The sequence below is a fragment of the Amphibalanus amphitrite genome, unplaced genomic scaffold (assembly GCF_019059575.1).
Source record: "Amphibalanus amphitrite isolate SeventyFive unplaced genomic scaffold, NRLGWU_Aamphi_draft 000299F_arrow, whole genome shotgun sequence".
In the NCBI taxonomy this organism is placed as follows: domain Eukaryota; kingdom Metazoa; phylum Arthropoda; class Thecostraca; order Balanomorpha; family Balanidae; genus Amphibalanus; species Amphibalanus amphitrite.
Window position 1 is genome coordinate 145,535 of NW_024881794.1, and position 18,757 is coordinate 164,291.

An 18,757-nucleotide genomic window follows, 5' to 3' on the forward strand; every position below is an offset into this window, starting at 1 on the left:
ATGCATTGAGCTGAGCTGCTGTCTGAGCTGAGCTGAATGAGCTTGAGCTGAGCTGAGCTGAATGAGCTTGAGCTGAGCTGAGCTGAGCTGAGCTGAGCTGACTGAGCTGAGCTGAGCTGAGCTGATTGAGCTGAGCTGATTGAGCTGAGCTGAGCTGATTGAGCTGATTGAGCTGATTGAGCTGAGCTGAGCTGATTGAGCTGAGCTGAGCTGAGCTGAGCTGAGCTGAGCTGAGCGAGCTGAGCTGAGCTGATTGAGCTGAGCTGATTTAGCTGAGCTGAGCTGAGCTGATCCAGTTCTAGTAGGTACAGTCCACAGCAGAAGTAATGTGGGGTTTCAGTCATGAGTATGTTCTGCTTCTGAAGCTTAGGAACGATTAGCCAGACTACAATGAAACTTTGAATGTAGCTTATATGTATCGTCACCCCTGCAGCTGCAACTTTAGCTATCGACATCTTCTTTTCGATCCCTCCGGTTTAAACAATCGCTAGTCAAAGCCAACCATTGAGATTGGTAAAACCCTACATTACTTTAGCGGTGGGCTGTACACTGGAAGATGATGAGAACGGATAATAATATAAAACTGAATGCAATGTGCATTGAATATTGACATAGGCGTAGGAACAGGGGGCGGCAGGTCGGCAAGTGCCCACCCACTTTTCGAGGTGGGGGGCCAACCATGTGTTTTGGCCCACCCACTTTTTACTCGAAGCCCCTCGTCTCGATTTGAAAGGACGTCGTCACCTTCCAGAATAAACAAACTCGGTAAAAATAAATTCCACGAATCCCCACGCACGGACTCCAAGGGGCCGTGATGGATCCAAGGAGGCCCTCTGTTCATACTTGTCAGTCGAAGCCCCTGAGACTGATGGCCTGAGAGGCCTTAGTGGATCTGAGGAGGCCCCAATATCCACACTGGTCTGGGGAGGCCCCTGACACTGGCGGTCTGGGAGGCCCCTCTATCCACACTAGTCAGAGGTCTGAGACTGGTGGTCTGGGAGGCCCCTCCATCCACACTAGTCATAATAGGCCTCTGACACTGGCGGTCTAGCCGAGGCCCCCTACCCTCACTTGTCAGAGGAGGCCCCTCTATCCTCAATAGTCAGAAGAGGCCCCTGAGACTGATGGTCTGGGAGGCCTATCCATCTACACTGTAGTCAGAGGAGGCCCCTGAGACTGATGACCTGAGAGGCCCTTATAATCACACCAGGCAGAAGAGGCCCATGAGACTGATGGACTGAGAGGCCCTTCTATTCATACTGGCCACAGGAGACCCCCAAAACTTTCGGTTTGGAAGGTCCCTCAATCCGGCACCAGTCAGAAGAGTCCCCTGAGACTGATGGCCTGGGAAGCCCTTATATTCACACAAGGCAGAGGAGGCCCCTGAGACTGATGGTATGAGAGGCCCTCATATTCACACCAGTCAGAAGAGGCCCCGAGGCTGAGGGCTGTGAGGCTTCTTCTGTTCACCTTCTGTTCTCGTCATGTGCCAGTCGTGAGTGCACTGCGGTGATTGTCGCGGGTGCACACTGTATGTGATAACACTGCCAAGAATAGTCCATTTCATGTAGTCTGAGTCCAAGTAGACGCACGACTCGCAAAGTCTCAAGGTCTTAATAGCTTATCTCTTTTGCCCATTGTGTAAGTTGCCTCACTCCTTGTTAGAGGAGACTTATGTGCCAAGAGTTGGTCTGCTTTTTAAGCATGTCCGATTTAAAAAGAACGACTGAACGATCTGAGCGTGAATTTAACTGAGCGGAAACTGAGCTGAGCTGAATTGAGCGGAAACTGAGCTGAGCTGAACGGGAACTGAGTTGAGCTGAGCTTAGCTGAGCGGAAACTGAGCTGAGCTGAACTGAGCTGAACGGAAACTGAGCTGAGCTAAGCGGAAACTGAACTGAGCTGAGCGGAAACTGAGCTGAGCTGAGCTGAGCGGAAACTGAGCTGAGCTGGGCGGAAACTGAGCTGAGCTGAGCGGAAACTGAGCTGAGCTGAGCTGAGCGGAAACTGAGCTGAGCTGAGCTGAGCTGAGCTGAGCGGAAACTGAGCTGAGCTGAGCTGAGCTGAGCGTGAGCGGAGCGCAGCCGGTTTGAGCGGAACGTGAGCTGAGCTGAGCCGCGTTAAACTGAGCGGGAGCTGAGCGGGAGCGGATAAGACGGAGTTGAGCTGAGCGAGCTCACTTTTTTCTTGAGCTGTCACAAGTCTGGACCGGTGTACGATTTACCTCATCAGTGTCTTTGCGTTTCCTTTTCACGGTATGTGGTTAGGAATAAGGATGTGTTTTAGAAAATCCGAGAGTGAGTGGTGCAAGATATTCACAACTTACCTCTAATGAAACCGTCATCTTCACTGAGCTTCTTCGTTGATTTTATCATGATTGTCCAACGTATTATTTTTTAACTCCATATCAATATGACGTAAGCAAGACACCTTTAGAGGTCTCGTAAATGTCGTAAACGATGACTTATGAGACATGCTCATTGCTCATATGAGCTCGTAGCCAATTGAATTGATGATTGCATCATCGCTTTATGAGAGTTCCGTCCGAATTTCCGTATTCCCTCAAGCGTGATGAATAGACGGCGTAGCGACCTTATTGTATTATCCGCTCTGTGTTCGGCTACCGGCTCTTCAGCGGCCGTCAGAGTCGGCCAGAGTCCCTCCCCTCGGTACGGCTGCAGCCGCACACACCGGGCCCGGGTGGGCCACTATACGATCAGTTCCTGTCGCAGTCCAGCTGCAGTCCCACGCACACCGTACCCGGGTGGTCACTGCGATAACGGACACCCCGTGTGCCGCCGAGTGCGGCGGTGACGGCCGGCGCGGCGGCCCGTGCTGCGGCTCCGCGGATGCTGCGCGGCTCGGACACCGTCCGCGCGCGGCTCCCATTACCACTAATGTCGCCGGCCGAGGGCAGGCCAGGGCCGCCGCCGCCCCGCCCGGCGTCACCACCACCATGCTGATGACTCTGGCCTCGGACGGATCTCTTTCATTCGGCGGTGTCGGTGGTGGTGGTCTTGTAGCATAACAAGGTTATTTTCTGAGGTAAGCCGTCATCACGTCTGGATTGAGGCGTGGGAAGTACTCCATTGCCAAGGTTTTGATACCTTTTGTTATGAACTGAAACGTGTTTCTCTCGGGGTGGACGGACAATCTATTGTTTTAGTGATGATTACGTAAAATTAAAACCCCTCCTGTTAACCGGGCTTCGCCTTCAAGCGTGAGCCAGTCGACACTGTTCGTTGCCGCCTTTTCCTAATATGGTCAGCTCCCGACGGTATGCGACACTTATAAAACATTCCTGCAGTGCAGTTTACCCAGCGTCCAATGTTTATGGATCCGCGGTGCTGTGTTCATTCCGGAGAGGTGGTGACCTTCCGACAGTCGCGGGGCCCGGTCAGCGACCACGGCGCAATGCGTGGTCAGACCAAAGAATCTGGTCAGACCTTCCCCTCCGTCACTGGCCAGCGTGACGACCGAGGCGTCACAACCGTGACTCCGTGACGGTATACCGGGGTGATATCGTGACAATACGGCAGTGATACTGGGGTGACAAGCTGTTCATTGTGTAAGAGCTGCGTCTGAGATTTGTAGACGTTAAAGATCGGAAACTCTCAGGAATTTAAGTTTGACAGTTTGGTCAATCAAAGACTAGGCAAATTGAGGATCATGAGCTCAGAATTGAAGCATGAAAAATTATCATGCAGCGGGAATATTGTATTTGCTCGGATGGCCATCACCATACGATATAGGTATCACAGTCCATCAAACCGCGCAAACAGCCCCGGCGCAAAACGTGCGTGACCCGTGCCACTGCCTCAGCTTTTCCCCACATTCGGCCTCCGCGGCCCGCGCCTGTCACCGATCAGCTCGCTTCCTCTCATCTCTTCTCTCAGTCACGGTAGAAAGCGGCCGTGCTGTGGATTTCGCTCAGCTGCCGGCTCGAGGGCTGTGCTAAGAGTCGGACCGCGCCGCGCTCGGGTCGGACTGCCCCGTCAGTAACCGGCGACAGGCCGCAGTCTGGGAACCCGCTGGTGACCGGCCCTCGCCTGGTGCATAAGTAATCGTCTGTTAGTGCCACTGGCCTCAATTGGGCTTGTTTAACGGATACAGCTGAGCCGCACGACTGAGCTGGCGCTGGGCCACCGAGCTCCCGGCTCATGAGTCGGATTGTTTATGGAAGGGGATGATTGGTGGCTGAAGAGGAACTAGGAAGTCTTCTGGGAGCAGACTACTAAGAAATCCGACGACGCTTCGTTTTTAATTCGACGTCTCAGGCTGAAATGATTCTTGTGAGTGCATGATTAAACACATAAAAGATATGTTAACTTTAGGTTCGTCGTTTACGATTGCGTTAGGTATTTAGGACAAGGCCCTGGGGCCCTGGGCCCTGACCTTGTTAATTTATCACGTTTGCTTAATGAAAACGTGCTTGAATCCATGCGAGCTTAGGATAAACCGTTATTCCCTGCCCGATATGTGAACTAATTTTGGCGGATGGGAAGTTCCCTTGCATTATCCAGTAACCGGGCAGTGGCAGTTCCGGGTATCTCGCCGAGATAGCCGTTTGTCACGTGATAGCCCACAATCGCGGGCTCTCGTGCCGACCGGTCATGACACTGCAGCCCGCCGGCCGCAGCCGTGGGTGGAGATTGCGCCAGACCGCCCGACCCTTTAGATTAGACGAGCGGAGTTCGATGGCTGAACTCGGAGATGGCTGGGGATCGATGGCCGCGGTGGAGACGTTGAGTGCCGTGGACGCTATTCCTCAGGCGGCTCTCCTGGTTTTATATATTTCTCTCTATTTTTGTGCGGAGAGATTCCGGCTTTTCCCAGACGACTTCCAAGAATGCGACAGACTGAGAACTGAGCTGAAGAGTTTGACGTTATCATTTGGCAGTGATTTCTCAGTCTTCGTTTCCTTCTTGAACGCAAACGGTCACTACACTGAGCTGGAGCAGGCCACGCGGAGCTACCACCGCCCTCCGCCCAACGTCCACCGTCCGCCGTCTATAGCGGCCGGAGCCGCTGCCGCTGCCCTGTAGCGTTCAGCCACCGTCCGTTTCCGTCCCGTCCCGTCGACACGTCGGACAGCCCCCGTGAAGTATGGCCGTGGGAATGGTGTTCATGGATGGCCGGCCGGCCCAGAGGACGGCTCTGCTGGCCACCGCCGCCGGGGACAGCTCGCAGAAATAAAACACACACAGTTACAAGTGCGGGTAAATTGGGGAACTCGGGCGGGGATAGTGGGTTGTTTGGGATGACCTGTGCTGCCTGTAAAAATATCTTTAGATGCCGTGGGAAACAAAAATGTATGGGAAAGCAGCATAAATATGACCCATGCTTCTCGCTCTCACTTTTATTAAAACTTCTTAAACTAGCACAGTTGTGAGCACTAAGCATCTCTGTTACCGTGCTACGTGAGGCATTGGTCATAAGACATTACCAAACTCCGATCACAATTCACAACAATAGGTTCTGCCGTCGTAGAGATCTGGACTGCCGGTCTGCCTTCGGCCGTTATAGTCCAGCTACCTCGTCAGTCGTCATGGAACCGCGCTATCAGTCGTCATGGGAGAAGCCGTTAGGGTTCCATCATTCAGCACTCTTCACTCTTCGGGCTCCCTCTCACTAACGAAACGCGTCCTAGTCGCCGCTTCAGTTAATCAAGTGTTTAAGAAGTGCTTTCCTGCGATGTGATTTATCGCGCTGGCTGCTTCATGGTCGATGTCTCCAAGCTATATCTGAGGGGCTCTGTGGTGGATGTTGTGCTCGTCGGTGGTTCGAGCTGAACTACTGGATGGTTTCCATTGAGGCAACACGTTGAAACCCGGTTAGGATTGTTGTTGGGTAATGTGAGCACTGAGCTCTGGGTCGCCATATATGTAAGTTTTCACTCCTTGTTTGTGATGCGTTGTGGTGATGCTCAACCGGCAGTTATCGGTGTCATTGAGGTAAACCCCGTGCTGCTTTGTTGACTTCGGTGACCGTCACGCCTCAAAGGCCGCTGAAATAGGGCGAGGCGTAGTCGCCTCCCCGTCTCTTTTTAGTGAGCCATCCCGTCAGGGCACGAAGACGGCGCTGGGCTTTGTATTTCGGTACTGACAATCTCATCGGTTGTTTTTGGAACCGGCTCAATATTTCATATTATTCCCGCAGGCCGCAATTCGCGTTGCCTTGCTCCGGTACGAATCTCTCTTCAAAGGTTTTAGTTGATGCGAGCTTCGACTGCCAGCACTGAACACCGCTAAAACGGTTCGCTCAGGCACCTCAGGTCCATCGAAACACGCTTCAAGTGATCTAGCGCTGTTGGCCACCCGAGTTGCGCTGACCCAGCACGGCGATAAGAGCGGAAACGCTAGCTTCCTGTGACAAACTGCGTGAGCGATCATCACTATGGTTTTGCCGGGTTTGTGGTTGAATTGTAAATTGCACCAACGTGAGTGAACCCGCGACTATATTCCGTTTGATGACGGCTGAAGTTTTTATTTCCTTTGTTATATAGTTGCCGTTCTCTCGGTGTGTGTATTCCATCACGTAGGTCATGTCAATAAGCTCCCGAAGCATTTTTAACGTATTTTTTAATATGTTCCTGGGTGCCAGCTGCGTAATCCCAATTCGCCATCCCGCTTGATGAGCCTCATAAGCCTGTCCGCATACCTGCCCGTGGAGCCAGCCCTGCTCGTCCCCATCTGTCGGGTCCGTTCCACCGACCGTTGTGTGGGGCCGGCTTGTGCACCTCCGCATACAGACGCGGTCACCACAGCCGCCGCGCCGCTAACCCAGATCGGCACCATCTGTCGCCGGTGAGCACCGCTGAACGGGCCCCAGCGAGCTCCGACGGCTGCCGCCGACCGACACAGCCTGGCTGCAACGAGTCCCCAACACCGCTGGTAGAGCGGAGTCTAGACACCGCAGGAGCCGGACTTCAGCGAGTCGTGGCCTGACTGGAGTCCTCATGGCCACAGACCGGGCTATACGGACATCCGTGCGGCTGCCACGTATCTTCGATTAGCCCCTGAACGTGACCAGTGCAGTAACTCACCGGACGGGGATCGGAAACCAGGGTAGTGCCACTGCCGGTCGCCGGATGGGTCTTGGCTGGCGTCTGCACGCAGTGGGGACCGGAAGAGACGTCTTCCCCGCCTCACATCTTCGCATCCGGTTGGCAAACTTTGTAGGCCGTCAAGCTTATCATCCGTGTCGCACATACTGAGTGCATGCTCTAATTTTGGCTATCGTTTTGTGGAGGGATTGCTGTTTTGCCCCGAGCTGCACAGCTTTTCATTCACAGATGCGGGTCTGAAACAACGCTCCCGCTAAGGCACCTCCCGCTGCCCCGTTTGTCTGTAGCTCGCCATCTGCACACTCCTGCCGTCGGGACGCAGGAGCTCCATGTCGCGGATCGGTCGCTGATCTCTCTCTGTGTGTATATCTGCCGGTCTCTTTCCGCACATGTGGGCGGCGTGCTGGCGTGCTGTCGCGCCGGCCACGCCCCGTCCCACCCGCCGTGACGAGCGGCGGTGCAGATAGACGAGCTGATGCGGTCCCGGGGCGTGACACGGCCGCTGAATGGACTGCTGTGTCCGGGGACCGCTGCCCGGCGGCCGGTCGGTTCAGTGGGGACACCGCTGGTGGTGGGGAGGGGCGCCGCGTCACGTGCCGCGGGGAGAGGTGCCATATGGACGGACGGGGTGGCCGGTGTCACCTGGACACCGCTGAGGGGATGGTATTGTGCCACACGCGGACACGAGAGCTGTCCGGTGAACGCGCCGCACCTTGAGGCCGGACGCGTCATTTCCTGACCTGCCACGGCGCAGCGTCAGCGTGTCATCCTGAGACGCTGCATAGAAGGCGCAGACTGCAGAGACTTGTGCCGTGTTCGTTTGAATATTCTTCGTGGCCCATGTTGAGGCAGCGTGCACGATTTCTTTAGGAGAGGCGACGAATGGAAGTTGCCGTCGCCGTGAAAGCACCCTGTGGCGCAATTCACACCTCGAGTGCAAGAGAAAATCATCCACTTGCACATCTGCTCATGACTCGAGATTCGTTTTGAATGGTGTACCGTGCAAATCTCCCCGCTTTCTGCCTGCTCGCTGGGTTAATGGTCGGCCGTCTCACCGAATCATCCTGTTTCCATGCACGCGAGTGTGGGCGATGTCCCGCTCTCTGCCCTCCAGCACGTGCCAACCGGCGCTGGCGTCCGACCGTCCGTCTTCTGAAGCCCAGTTTACACCGGTCTGTGTGCCCGTAATGGGGCTGTGTGTAGCGGCAGCTGGCACCCGCTGCCCGCCGGCCGGCCGCCCGCAGCTCCCGGCAGTGGGTCCAGTGTTGGAGACCAACCGGCGACGTTGTCTCATTATCGCCACCTGCCGCACGACAAACGGGGACGGGCTATTGTTGGTGGAAATTTATAGGACACCGCACACAATCACACACTGACCGGGTGTGGTCAGAACGAAGGCACGCGGTAGGAAGATTGGAATTTGTCGCGATTCGCTGCGTCCTCATTCCGAGAGTCCACATCAGCAATTTCGTAGTGCTGTGGCCAATAGCAAGATGTGTGAAGAAACGGTTAGTTACCCTTCTTTCTTCAAGCTCGTTGGTGCGGACTGGCCTCGATATGTTCCTCGACATCTGGTCACCGATACGGTGTGTTGACCCACGGACTGCCACCGAGCTGCTGAAATATATGCTAATTACCCTCGGAACATCTGTAGTGCATCATTGTCGTGAGACGCGACCGCGCCGTCCATGATACTACTACTAACGTATATCCGGAGCTCTCTTCTGCAGTGTGCACGGTCCGTGCACTTTGCACACTCAATTGGTTAGGAGGTCAGCAATGCGGCCTCTCTCCGACATAAGGTGGAGGCGAGACGGATGCATCGAAAGGCACACCAGCTGCTCGGGAAAGTTGATCTCGTAGCCTTTGCAGATTCAGGAACGGTTGACCGGCGATCTGAGTAATTTGAGGCGACGTTAACGAGCAATAAAGCCAGCCACTGACCCGTTTCCAACCACCACCAATTTCGGTGGCCCGACCAGACTCTCGCGGTCTCGTTTCGCGTTACGCGTTACGTTACTAGCCGCTGCGCAGTCCGCCTGCGTGCACCCCTGCCTCCCTCCCCTCCCCACTCCCCAGTCCGGAAGCCCGGCGGGTGCCGCTCTGCCGACGCCGTTCCCCGTCGAGCGTCGACGCTCCGTCGGCGGCGCCTCCACCCGCCGGCGTCCGTCGGTCCGTCTGACTCAGGCGTCCGTCGGTCCCGGCGCGCGGCGCGCGGCCGGCAGTTGAGCGCCGGACCGAGTCGTGGTGAGGCGGTGTGGGCGGAACAGAGAGCCCCGGGGACCGGCGGACGGACGGACAGCACAGGATGGCCGCGGCGCGGTTACCGTTCGAGCGCAGCGGAACGTTTCACGAGGTGAGTTGAGGTGGTCTGGGCGGCCGGAGAGCCGCTCTGTGGGATTTCCTCTGATCCACGTGCCACACCCAGTGCGCCCGCTGAGGCCCGCTGGTTCATCCACTCACAGCGCGGCTCTTCTGGTAGCTCTGCAGAGCTGAGGGCATTGATTTCCAGTGAAGTGTCCGGAGGATTTAAATGGTTTAGGAAGGCTAAGGGTTATTGCAGCTCTCAAAAGATCCTACTTCGTTATCTGACCTTTTCTCGCGATAGTTAAGTTCTGAATGATAGTGAGAACCTATCCCCTCAAAACACTCAGCTGAATTCATCCTCGTCCGAGGTCCCGACTTCTCTTATCCGCTATACGGGCAATTTCCCAACAGCCGGGCACGTGAGGACATAGGTGTGGCCCGAGGCGCCGGCCGGCCGACCGGGGCCGGTGACGACACGCCGCCGGCAGAATCGATACGGACATCGCTCGGAGCGGGTGCCGGGCGGCCTGAGGGTGGCGGGACGTTCGGGCTGAGGGCAATGTGCCGGACCAGCCTGGCGAGTGCAGGCTAAGCTGAAGTTGAAACGGCGCGGCGGTAACTGGTCGACTACGGTCGGCTGTGATTAAAGAGTGCAGGGTTAGACTGATAGAGATGCATGCGTCATGCGCCGACTGATAGGTCAATGTCATATCTCTGCACCTCTTGAAACTAATGCCAACGCCTGATATAAGTTCTCCGTATTGAGTGGTTCTCCTTGATTGACCCTTTGACCTTGTACCGAACAAATCACTAACTTCACTTGGTGACTCACGATCACCGAGTGTGACGCTGGTCGTGACGCTGCTGGGTCACGGCTGGTGAGGTGGTGAGCCGGCGGCCGTTTGGTGACCGATCACCAACTGGTGAACAATCACCAACAATCACTGAGGCTGGTGAACAATACCAGCCGGGTGGGGCTGAACCGCCGGTGAAGCGTGTCAACTCCTATTCAGCCTCGTCCGCACCACCTGTTAATGTGCTGTTTCCATGTGGAGTCTGCGACCAAATAAGTTGAGCCATACAGGAAATTGCCTTCCAAAGGGTACGTCTAAATATAAACGGGCACTATACACTCTTCGAGTTTTGTTTTGTATTCCGTAGATGCTTTGAATACCTTTATTATGCTTTTTAAAACTTCCAGTAGGTAACTGAAACGATGGTGGCTAAGCTTATTCAGTTGAAAACCACGCCCACATTTCTGGATGCGATCTATGTCTATGTCTATCAGCCGGGGGCTCCTAAATAGCACCACAAATAGGCGGAAGGTTCCGCTGCCGGTCGGCATCTGTTGGTACCTACTACCTACCGTGGTGCCTGGCAGCACAGCTCTATTTACGTCCAGCGCGCGCGGCGCTCCCCGGGACGGCCTGCAGTCTGCCCTGCTGCCGGCAAAACAGACCGTCTCCTGTTCCCTCGCACCGCCTCCCCGGCCGGCGGCGCCGCCGAGGTATGTGCAGGGGAGTGGTCCGTCGGGGAGGAGTGGCTCGGGGATGAGACGTGGAGAGGGGAGGGGCGGATCGCCAGAGGCCAGAAGACGACGACCCCGTGCATACCGACGACGTGACCTTCATGAGCGGGCCTATCGCCTGTGGTGCAGCCGTCTCCACTACCGTCACGGCTCTCCTGTCGGCGTTACTCAATTCTGGCAGCCCGCAACAGCATATGGTGAAACTGACGGCCGTCAAACCAACCGACGGACGGACGGTTTCTCTCGGCAGAAGGCACGCGCGCCAAGGAGCCTCTGAGGGGTGAGAGGAGCCCGACCGAGACCGAACGAACGGCGGACGAAGGGAGGCATCCAGAGCTCGTCGGAGGGCTCGGATCTCGGGCGAGGCTCGTCAGCACGGTCGTTACTGAGACGTATTTGGGCGGAGGAAAAGACGGCACGGGTGTGCCGCAGCACGGTGTGTCCAGTCGGGCGTGACGGAGGGTCACGGAGCCACCAAAAATCCACGGAGAGGCACGCCGATCCGCCCCCAGCTGGCATTTTACACAGCTCTGCTGGCCAGCCGGCGCGGTACACTACATACCTCCCAGCGTGCGCCGGGTGCCGGCGACCCTGACTGGCGCCCCTCCCCTCCCCCTGCCCTCCCCCTGCACCCCTCCCCGGTCCGGGTGGCGGCCGTGGCGTGGCCGGCAGAGTACGGCGTGGTGCGCAGTTGCAGATGACGGCCGGCCCGTGCACGCAGGCGTTACTGGTTACCAGGCTCAGCTAGGATGTGCCGGGGCTCAGCTGTTCCGCCAGGTCAATGTGCGGGATCGCTCAAGCAGGCTGGCAGTCTGTTGTTCGTTCGTTTTATTTGGCTTATCTCCGTCGCTGATCGTTCCGTCAGTGAGACGTTTCGTCGAGATAGTGCTTTATGGAATGGTGCTGTTTTTATTGAGTTTTCTCCTTTCTCCGTGTCATAGTATTTTGATATCTCCTTTCTATGCCTCGAGCTGGTCCGTTCCAGTCCACTACGCTCATTTTCCAGAGTTGGCCGAGCCGCAGCTTATATACTCACCCACGGCCCCGACTACGACTCATGTTCTGACTCAGACTGTAGCCCACCCACGACATCGGTGTGTGCGTGACTCATCTGCCGCGCCGCTGACGAAGTGATGACGTGACACACACGAGTCACAGTCACCGGGCCGCTCGATCAAACACATCGCGCCAGGCGCTACAGACGTAGGTACCAGAAATCTGTGGAGATTGACAGAGTCGCTATATCTGTGCCGTTTCCGCGCGGCGCGTCGGTCGTTTTGACTTCTTCCGTTTCCTCTATCTCGGCCGGACACTCATGACAAATGCGTAGAACTCATGGCAGTCGGAGCAATATACGGTAACCTTTAGCGGTGACCTAGCACTCATCGATTGATTGGGAGCAATATGCGTTTAAAAATAGGTTGCGTTTAGCTGTTCTACCTACTGTTGCGGGGGTAGGCTTGTTCGTATTTAGGTATTGGTTCCAATTTTCTTATTGTATTTAAGGTAACGTTATTGAATTGCACTAAACTTGTTGTTTTATGTGATCCGAAATTCAGGTGATTAAATAAATATGTATGTACATTGGATGCACGTTGGATGAACCCTGTGCAGTTGGGAATGTGAATGGAGAACTTCGTTACGGGAAATGCCTTTCCTACGTTAACCGTCCGCCTCTCATGAATGGAATCGTCTCACGTTCCCAGTCCGGTGCAACACTGCACCACCGTACTATGAAAACAGCGCGGCCTCGGAAATGCTGCACTGATCGTCACACCCTTTTCGCGACCGGGTGCAGGCACGGCAGCATGTTTGACAGCCGTCGGTTCCATGCTCGTCTACTACGCCTTATTGTCGCATGTCTGTCGGCATGTCGGCGGCGGCGCTGGCCGGTCGGTTTAGAGGCCTCTGTCGTATGCCGCTCTGCTGTCGAGCCAACGCCGTGGATCTCCGAAATTTCCGGTCCTCAGACTCGTGACAGGTATCGTGACGCCGGGTCGGGAGCTGCAGGGGACCCGTGACGGAGGGCCCGTCCGGCCGGGCGGTGGAGCGGGTCGACGGCGCGGCTGGGAGTCGTCAGCGTGTTCCTCCTCACGGGGTGCCGTCCTCACGACAGCTCGAGTACACAGCGGCGGTGAACCAAACAGGAAGCGAGCGGCGTCAGAGCCGGTGCAGCCTGCAGAAAATAGCGTCAGACGTTTTGCTCTCAGTCTTTGTGCGACGTTGTGCAAAGGGAGCTTGATGTGTGGTTAGGATTTATTGATATGGAATCGCGCCAGAGGCAGGGCACCCGGCGCCTGATGCAGTTGCTCACCGCAAGTGATTGGCGATTTTAGCCCTTACTCAGGTGCCGAGCTCAACAGCTGGTTATCGTGCACAGGTCGGGCTCAACAACAAACAAGGCGTCTCTGTTATGTGGAACAAAGACATGCTCTGTTGGTCGACGGAGCAGTCTAAAACTTGAGACCGATATATGCTTTAATTTGGGTAGATAAGTAAATCATTAAATGGACCAGTACAAACAGCATATTAGAATTGGAAGATGCAATTAGGGATATGTTTTTATATCAGTCGTCTGCAAAAAGCCTTTATGTTGAGATTCTGCCGTTTGTTATCGAACGGGATTAATCTCATTAGCTTCAGCTCTGCGCTGGCTACTGAAGGATGTGACGATCGGGTACTTCCTTGGGTTAACTATATATGTAGATATGTAAACGGGATTAATCTCACTAGCTTCAGCTCTGCACTGGCTACTGAAGGATGTGGCGATCGGTTACTTCCTTGGGTTATATAGATCTGTCTGTTTAATAGGGTTAGACTATATAAACTGGTATCACCGGTCATTAGTATCAAATGCTTATCGACGGTAGACAATAGACGTATAATATAGTCAACAGGTGCTCTGCCAAATAACATAGGCATGACATTTACAAACATTGACAGGCTCCAACGTTTCCGTGCATTTCTTTTTTTTTTCTCCACTAACCAATTTGTGTGTGTTATTTATTTTCTTATGCATGTTTTGGTCACCTGTCTTTATTTTACGTTATTTCACTTAACGCTCTGCATCGCTTTCGTCTCTAAACGTTTTTTTTCCTTCTTTACAGGTATTTTAAGTTTGCCTTTTATTTTTACTGACACTGTTTTGACGCGTCCACCGATCCACCCAGCCCAGATGAAGAACCAGGTTCAGGTATGCTGTTTTTTCGTTTTTCATTTTTCCCTTTTTACTAACTGCAGGCACGTTATCTTGTAACAATTGTGTTGCCTGTTGATAATGTAATTGCACGCATGAAAGTTACTTTTGATTGAGCATTTTGCGTTTCTTTTTTAATATCTTCTTCAACTAAGATCGTTTTATTTGACGATAGAATAGCACGTTACTCGGTACCTACCAGTAGCTCCGATTGTTCCCTAGTATGACCACCGTCTCCTCCTCCATTTTCCAGTTCTCGTTCCGGGGCGTGCGTAGCTCCAAGTTCCGCCACATTTTCGGCTCGCCAGCGCGCCGGGACCGCTGCTACGACAGCCTCAAGATCACGCGCAACGCGCACGATGGCAACTTCTGCGCGGCCAACCCCAAGTTCGTGGCCGTTGTCACGGAGGTGGCCGGCGGGGGCGCGTTCGTCGTCATACCGCTCGAACGGGTGAGTGTTTAGCGGGCCTCGGGTCAAGGAAGCTCGGTAGATGGAAGGCCGAAGGAGTTCCTCCATTCTGGTCTCTGCAGTTTCTTGTCTTAAGCTTCTTACTAACGCTTTGAATGAGTGTTTATGTGCGTAACTTAAAAAAAGAGACACCGACCACTCCTTCACGAGAAGTATTACCTATACATATATATACCTATGATTTTATTAGTATCTTGCTTTTATGTTGATATGTTCTGTGCGAGAAGTACATATGAGCATACATTGTACGAACAGGCCACAGCCCGAGGGTTGATTGATGGATAAGATAGCATGCACTGAACAATCACACTGACAAGTTAATTTCCTCCAACTGCTACATATGACATCACGGCTGACCAGCTCGGCCCATCACGGGACCACTCGTGTGCGGTGACGTCACGCCGTCACCGTGACGTCACTAACGGGCCAGAGACGTCCGTGACGACTCGGGTTGACCGCTGAATGGTCCGTCCGTCGGGCGGCCGGAGCGCACCAAAGACACGCGGGCGGCCGACCGACCGTGTCACGCCGTCCACAGACGCGTCGTCACCGTTCGCCGCTGAGCAGTTTATTTAGTGCGGCCAGTTGGGAAGATGCGTCTCGTGTGGACCCGTTAGTTTAGTTCAGCGGTGCTGCCGACTCGTAGACCATGTGCGGTCAGCGTGACTGAAGACCGCTTAGCGCAGCCTACAGGCGAGATGATAAACAATGACCGCCCGCGACGCTGAACAAGATTACGGCCTACGGGATGTTATTACGAACACCGAGCAAGATCACAGCTGACGTGTGACCGTGTCTTATTATCTTTGTTGAAAGCGGTGCGTTAAATTTTGGCGAAAGACACAGAGATTATCGCCTACTTTGGCCCACCTTGCACTGAACGGTTCGCGATGAACAATTCGGTCCACCGTGTCCGTGCGGTCAGCGGCGGGCACCAGTTACCATCCTCATCGCATGGATGCGCTCTATTTGCGGCGTCGTTTTTGGTCAATTTATCTTGATTGCGCGCTGAATGTGGGCCGGTCGAGTCACCCTGGGAACTGGCTCCGCGCCGCGCTCTGCCGAGGTCATTAGGAAATAGAGCGTCTCACTGGTCAGTAAATAGACGGCGGCGCTTTCGAGTTCAAACGGACGCAGCGGCTGGATTTGGGGAAACCCATGACACCAGCCACTGGCTAGACTGAGAACTCCCAGCGCTGCTCGTAATTGGTAAAAGACATACTGTTGATAATCCGAGCCTGGTATAACAGCCAAGAAAAGATGTGTTCTCTTTACGTCTGAAATGATAGGAATTCAATTTTGACGAGATTTACGTCTTATCCACTAATGGGCACTGAACAACTCTTCCTTTATTATCTGTTGTTCTTTATTGACCACTGACCTGACCCTGCCTCCGCAGACCGGCCGGGTGGACGCGTCCGTGGGTCGGGTCACCGGTCACGCGGGGCCCGTGATGGACATCAAGTGGAACCCCTTCAACGACAACGTGATCGCCTCGGGCTCGGACGACAGCACGGTGAGTCCGATGTCCGGATTATACACGTCATCAGGCGGCGGGCGCCGGCAGGTCGGTGTGATATCGCCGCCGATACCGCCGTCCTCATCACGTATCAGATCGGGATCGGATGCACCGTGACCGGTTATCACGACTTCAGGGTCTGCATGGTGACCGACCCCAATCAATCCACGATCAGTGCATTCGTCTCAGAAGCTGGACTTGAACAACGTTCTTTTGATTGGGAGTTGGGACTTCAATATGGTGTTCTTCATCAGTTATTTTTTTACGCGTCATGAGCTTATGGGTTCTGCTTCTTGCGATTAGGAGGCGCTTTAAAACAATATGTGGCACTTTGACATCATATTAAACACTTCCATCACTTCCCTTTTCCACATCAAAGTCTGCAGGTGAACCTTGATTTCTATTATGATCGGCCAATTATGTCCTCTATCGAGAATAACTGATCATTTCCATTACGACCCGGTCGGAGCCGGACCAGATGTGAAACCGTGTGTAAAAACTGGCCCCTCCTCGGGGCATCATCGCGGCACTGATGAAAACGGGAGTGACTCTCCCGGTCATGGCGGTTTCTCGACCTCGCCTCTCTGATTTCTCTTTCGTTTGGACTTCATTGACTTCTGATCTCAGTTCTCACCACGTGGCGCCCCTCTGGGCAGTGATTGGGAGGCCAGATATCACCTGATTTCATTGGATAATGCGGACGACGGGACATATAGCACATTGTGAAATTCAGTCGTCCAATTAAATCAGAATTCATAACATAAACGGTCCATTCTTCGGAAGTCGTGATATGACAATTGCTTAGCATAAGTCAGACAAATGGACTGATGCAATTTTTTAAGACGTCATGTTGTAGCATATTGCATGCGTTTGATTTCTTCCTTGTATGGCCTTGCGTTTTCCTTTCACTGACCGCTCCTTCGTCTGGCACCTGGCACAATTGCCAATTATTTTGCGTGGACAGTACCCGTAGGTATGTGCTGAAGTGCGGATTGACTGAAAGGTGGGTTGAACCGCAATGCCGAGTGACTGAAGGGTAGGCTGTCCCGCAATGCCCCATGGCTGAAGGGTGAAGGGTACCGCAATGCTCAATGACTGGAAAGTAGGCTGCAACGCAATACTCCATGCCCTCCGTGGCTAAAAGGTAGGTAGACTGCACCGCAATGCCCCATGACTGAACGTAAGGGTGCATCCAAGCTGCATCGTAAAAATTGCGTGCATTGTCTGCGCCTTCGGCGTGACAACACAAACATCCATAGCTTATGGATTAAGCTTGTGTCACTTCGTCTTCTCTCGCCTTTCTCGATGGCGCCATAGCTCCCTAGTGAAAAACGGCTCCATTCGGTATGCAGCCCGGGCGAAACGTGCCAGCTGGTGGACATTAGTTTACGGAAACTATCTCGTTGCGGTTGTGAAACACGCTGGAGAGCCCAGAGTGGACCTGGAAGAGAGCAGGCCGCCCCGGGCCGCCGCGTTGCATCACAACTAGAGGGCGAACAGGCTATCTCCATTCATTGTTCCGGTCTGCTAGTCGAGGCGGTCAGGCATGAGCGAAAGTCATCCTCTGGTGCATAGGTTTGGCGCTCTTTTCCCCAGGCCAGTGGTCAATTTTTTTGCGATTTTATAGGTTTTCTTTTTAAATTGTATTATAGTACATGTTCCGTTTTCGTATATGCCTACCGAAAAAAATAGTGTTTTGCCTACCTGTCCTACCGCTGTTTTGTCACTGAGATTATGGTTACAAATTTTAATTTATGTGTTGACAATGGAAGGTAAATGCTGTGTGCCCAGTACCGTTTTTAAGTCCAACCGGCAACCGCAATATACTCCCTACATTTATACGGTATTTTCGCCCTCGTCTTTATTGGAATATGATATGCTGCCTACGATTGTAACCGGTTAGCCGCGACAAGCAGACTGAAACACGATTCGAACAATAGGAATACTCGGTATCTATCCCGTTACTCGTTACCTGATATGACACCGGCGTCGTTTTTTTGTACTTATAATTGGCTGGCAGTGAGGCGTGGCTATTCCCGGGCCTGACCTTGCTCCGTTTGGTCCGTTTAACCATACCGCGGGATCATGGGACCAGAGAACGAAGTGGTGCTGACACGACTCACAGTTACCGGCCGCCGGGCGCCGAACGGTGCAGCTGGTTCCTGGCTCATTGGCAGCGGGCTAACAGGAAAACAGCCGGCGATGGCAACAGACGCCCGTGCCCATAAACCGGCGTCATGCTTCTGACACTTTGTGATGACTGGAGACGGATGTGATGCAGCATAAAATGGCTGTTGTGACCTGTTTAGACAGTTAGTGTGAACAGGCTTACAGCCAATGATGCGCCGCAGAAGCTGTTAGCGCCTTTTAGCAAATGAAGCGACGATGTATTCATGATCATGAGACCGATCAAGTGCCATGGGCAATGGTCGTTGCTAGCTTTTATTGCTCATCGTTCATCTTTCTATTGAGAAGCGTTAACGTTTTTTTTTTTTTTTGCTGCTTCTTGATATTGTACCTAGCACCAAATCCAGATGCAAGAAGTCGTTAACCACCTAGTCCCACCACCCACCTAGTCCCTTCCCCAGTCCCACCACCCCTGACCGTCTATTTACCTCTACATTGTCCCTGACCGTCTATTTACTACCCTACCACCCTGACCGTCTATTTAC

The 18,757-nt window shown here is 53.8% G+C and overlaps 1 protein-coding gene across 8 annotated transcripts in view; it reads left to right on the forward strand.

The window, feature by feature from the left end:
• LOC122387812 (coronin-2B-like) overlaps window positions 1-18,757 on the forward strand; it is a 40,508-nt gene that overhangs the window by 328 nt on the left and 21,423 nt on the right. For 2 of the 8 annotated variants that reach the window (XM_043378316.1, XM_043378312.1), the window contains exons 2-4: window positions 14,009-14,094; window positions 14,351-14,548; window positions 15,966-16,082. In XM_043378316.1, coding sequence (XP_043234251.1) covers window positions 14,077-14,094; window positions 14,351-14,548; window positions 15,966-16,082 — 333 coding nt within the window. In that variant the 5' untranslated portion in view covers window positions 14,009-14,076. Of the gene's footprint in view, window positions 1-9,180; window positions 9,423-14,008; window positions 14,095-14,350; window positions 14,549-15,965; window positions 16,083-18,757 lie in introns of those variants that run through there. The other 6 variants (XM_043378318.1, XM_043378314.1, XM_043378317.1 and 3 more) reach the window with 5 other exon arrangements.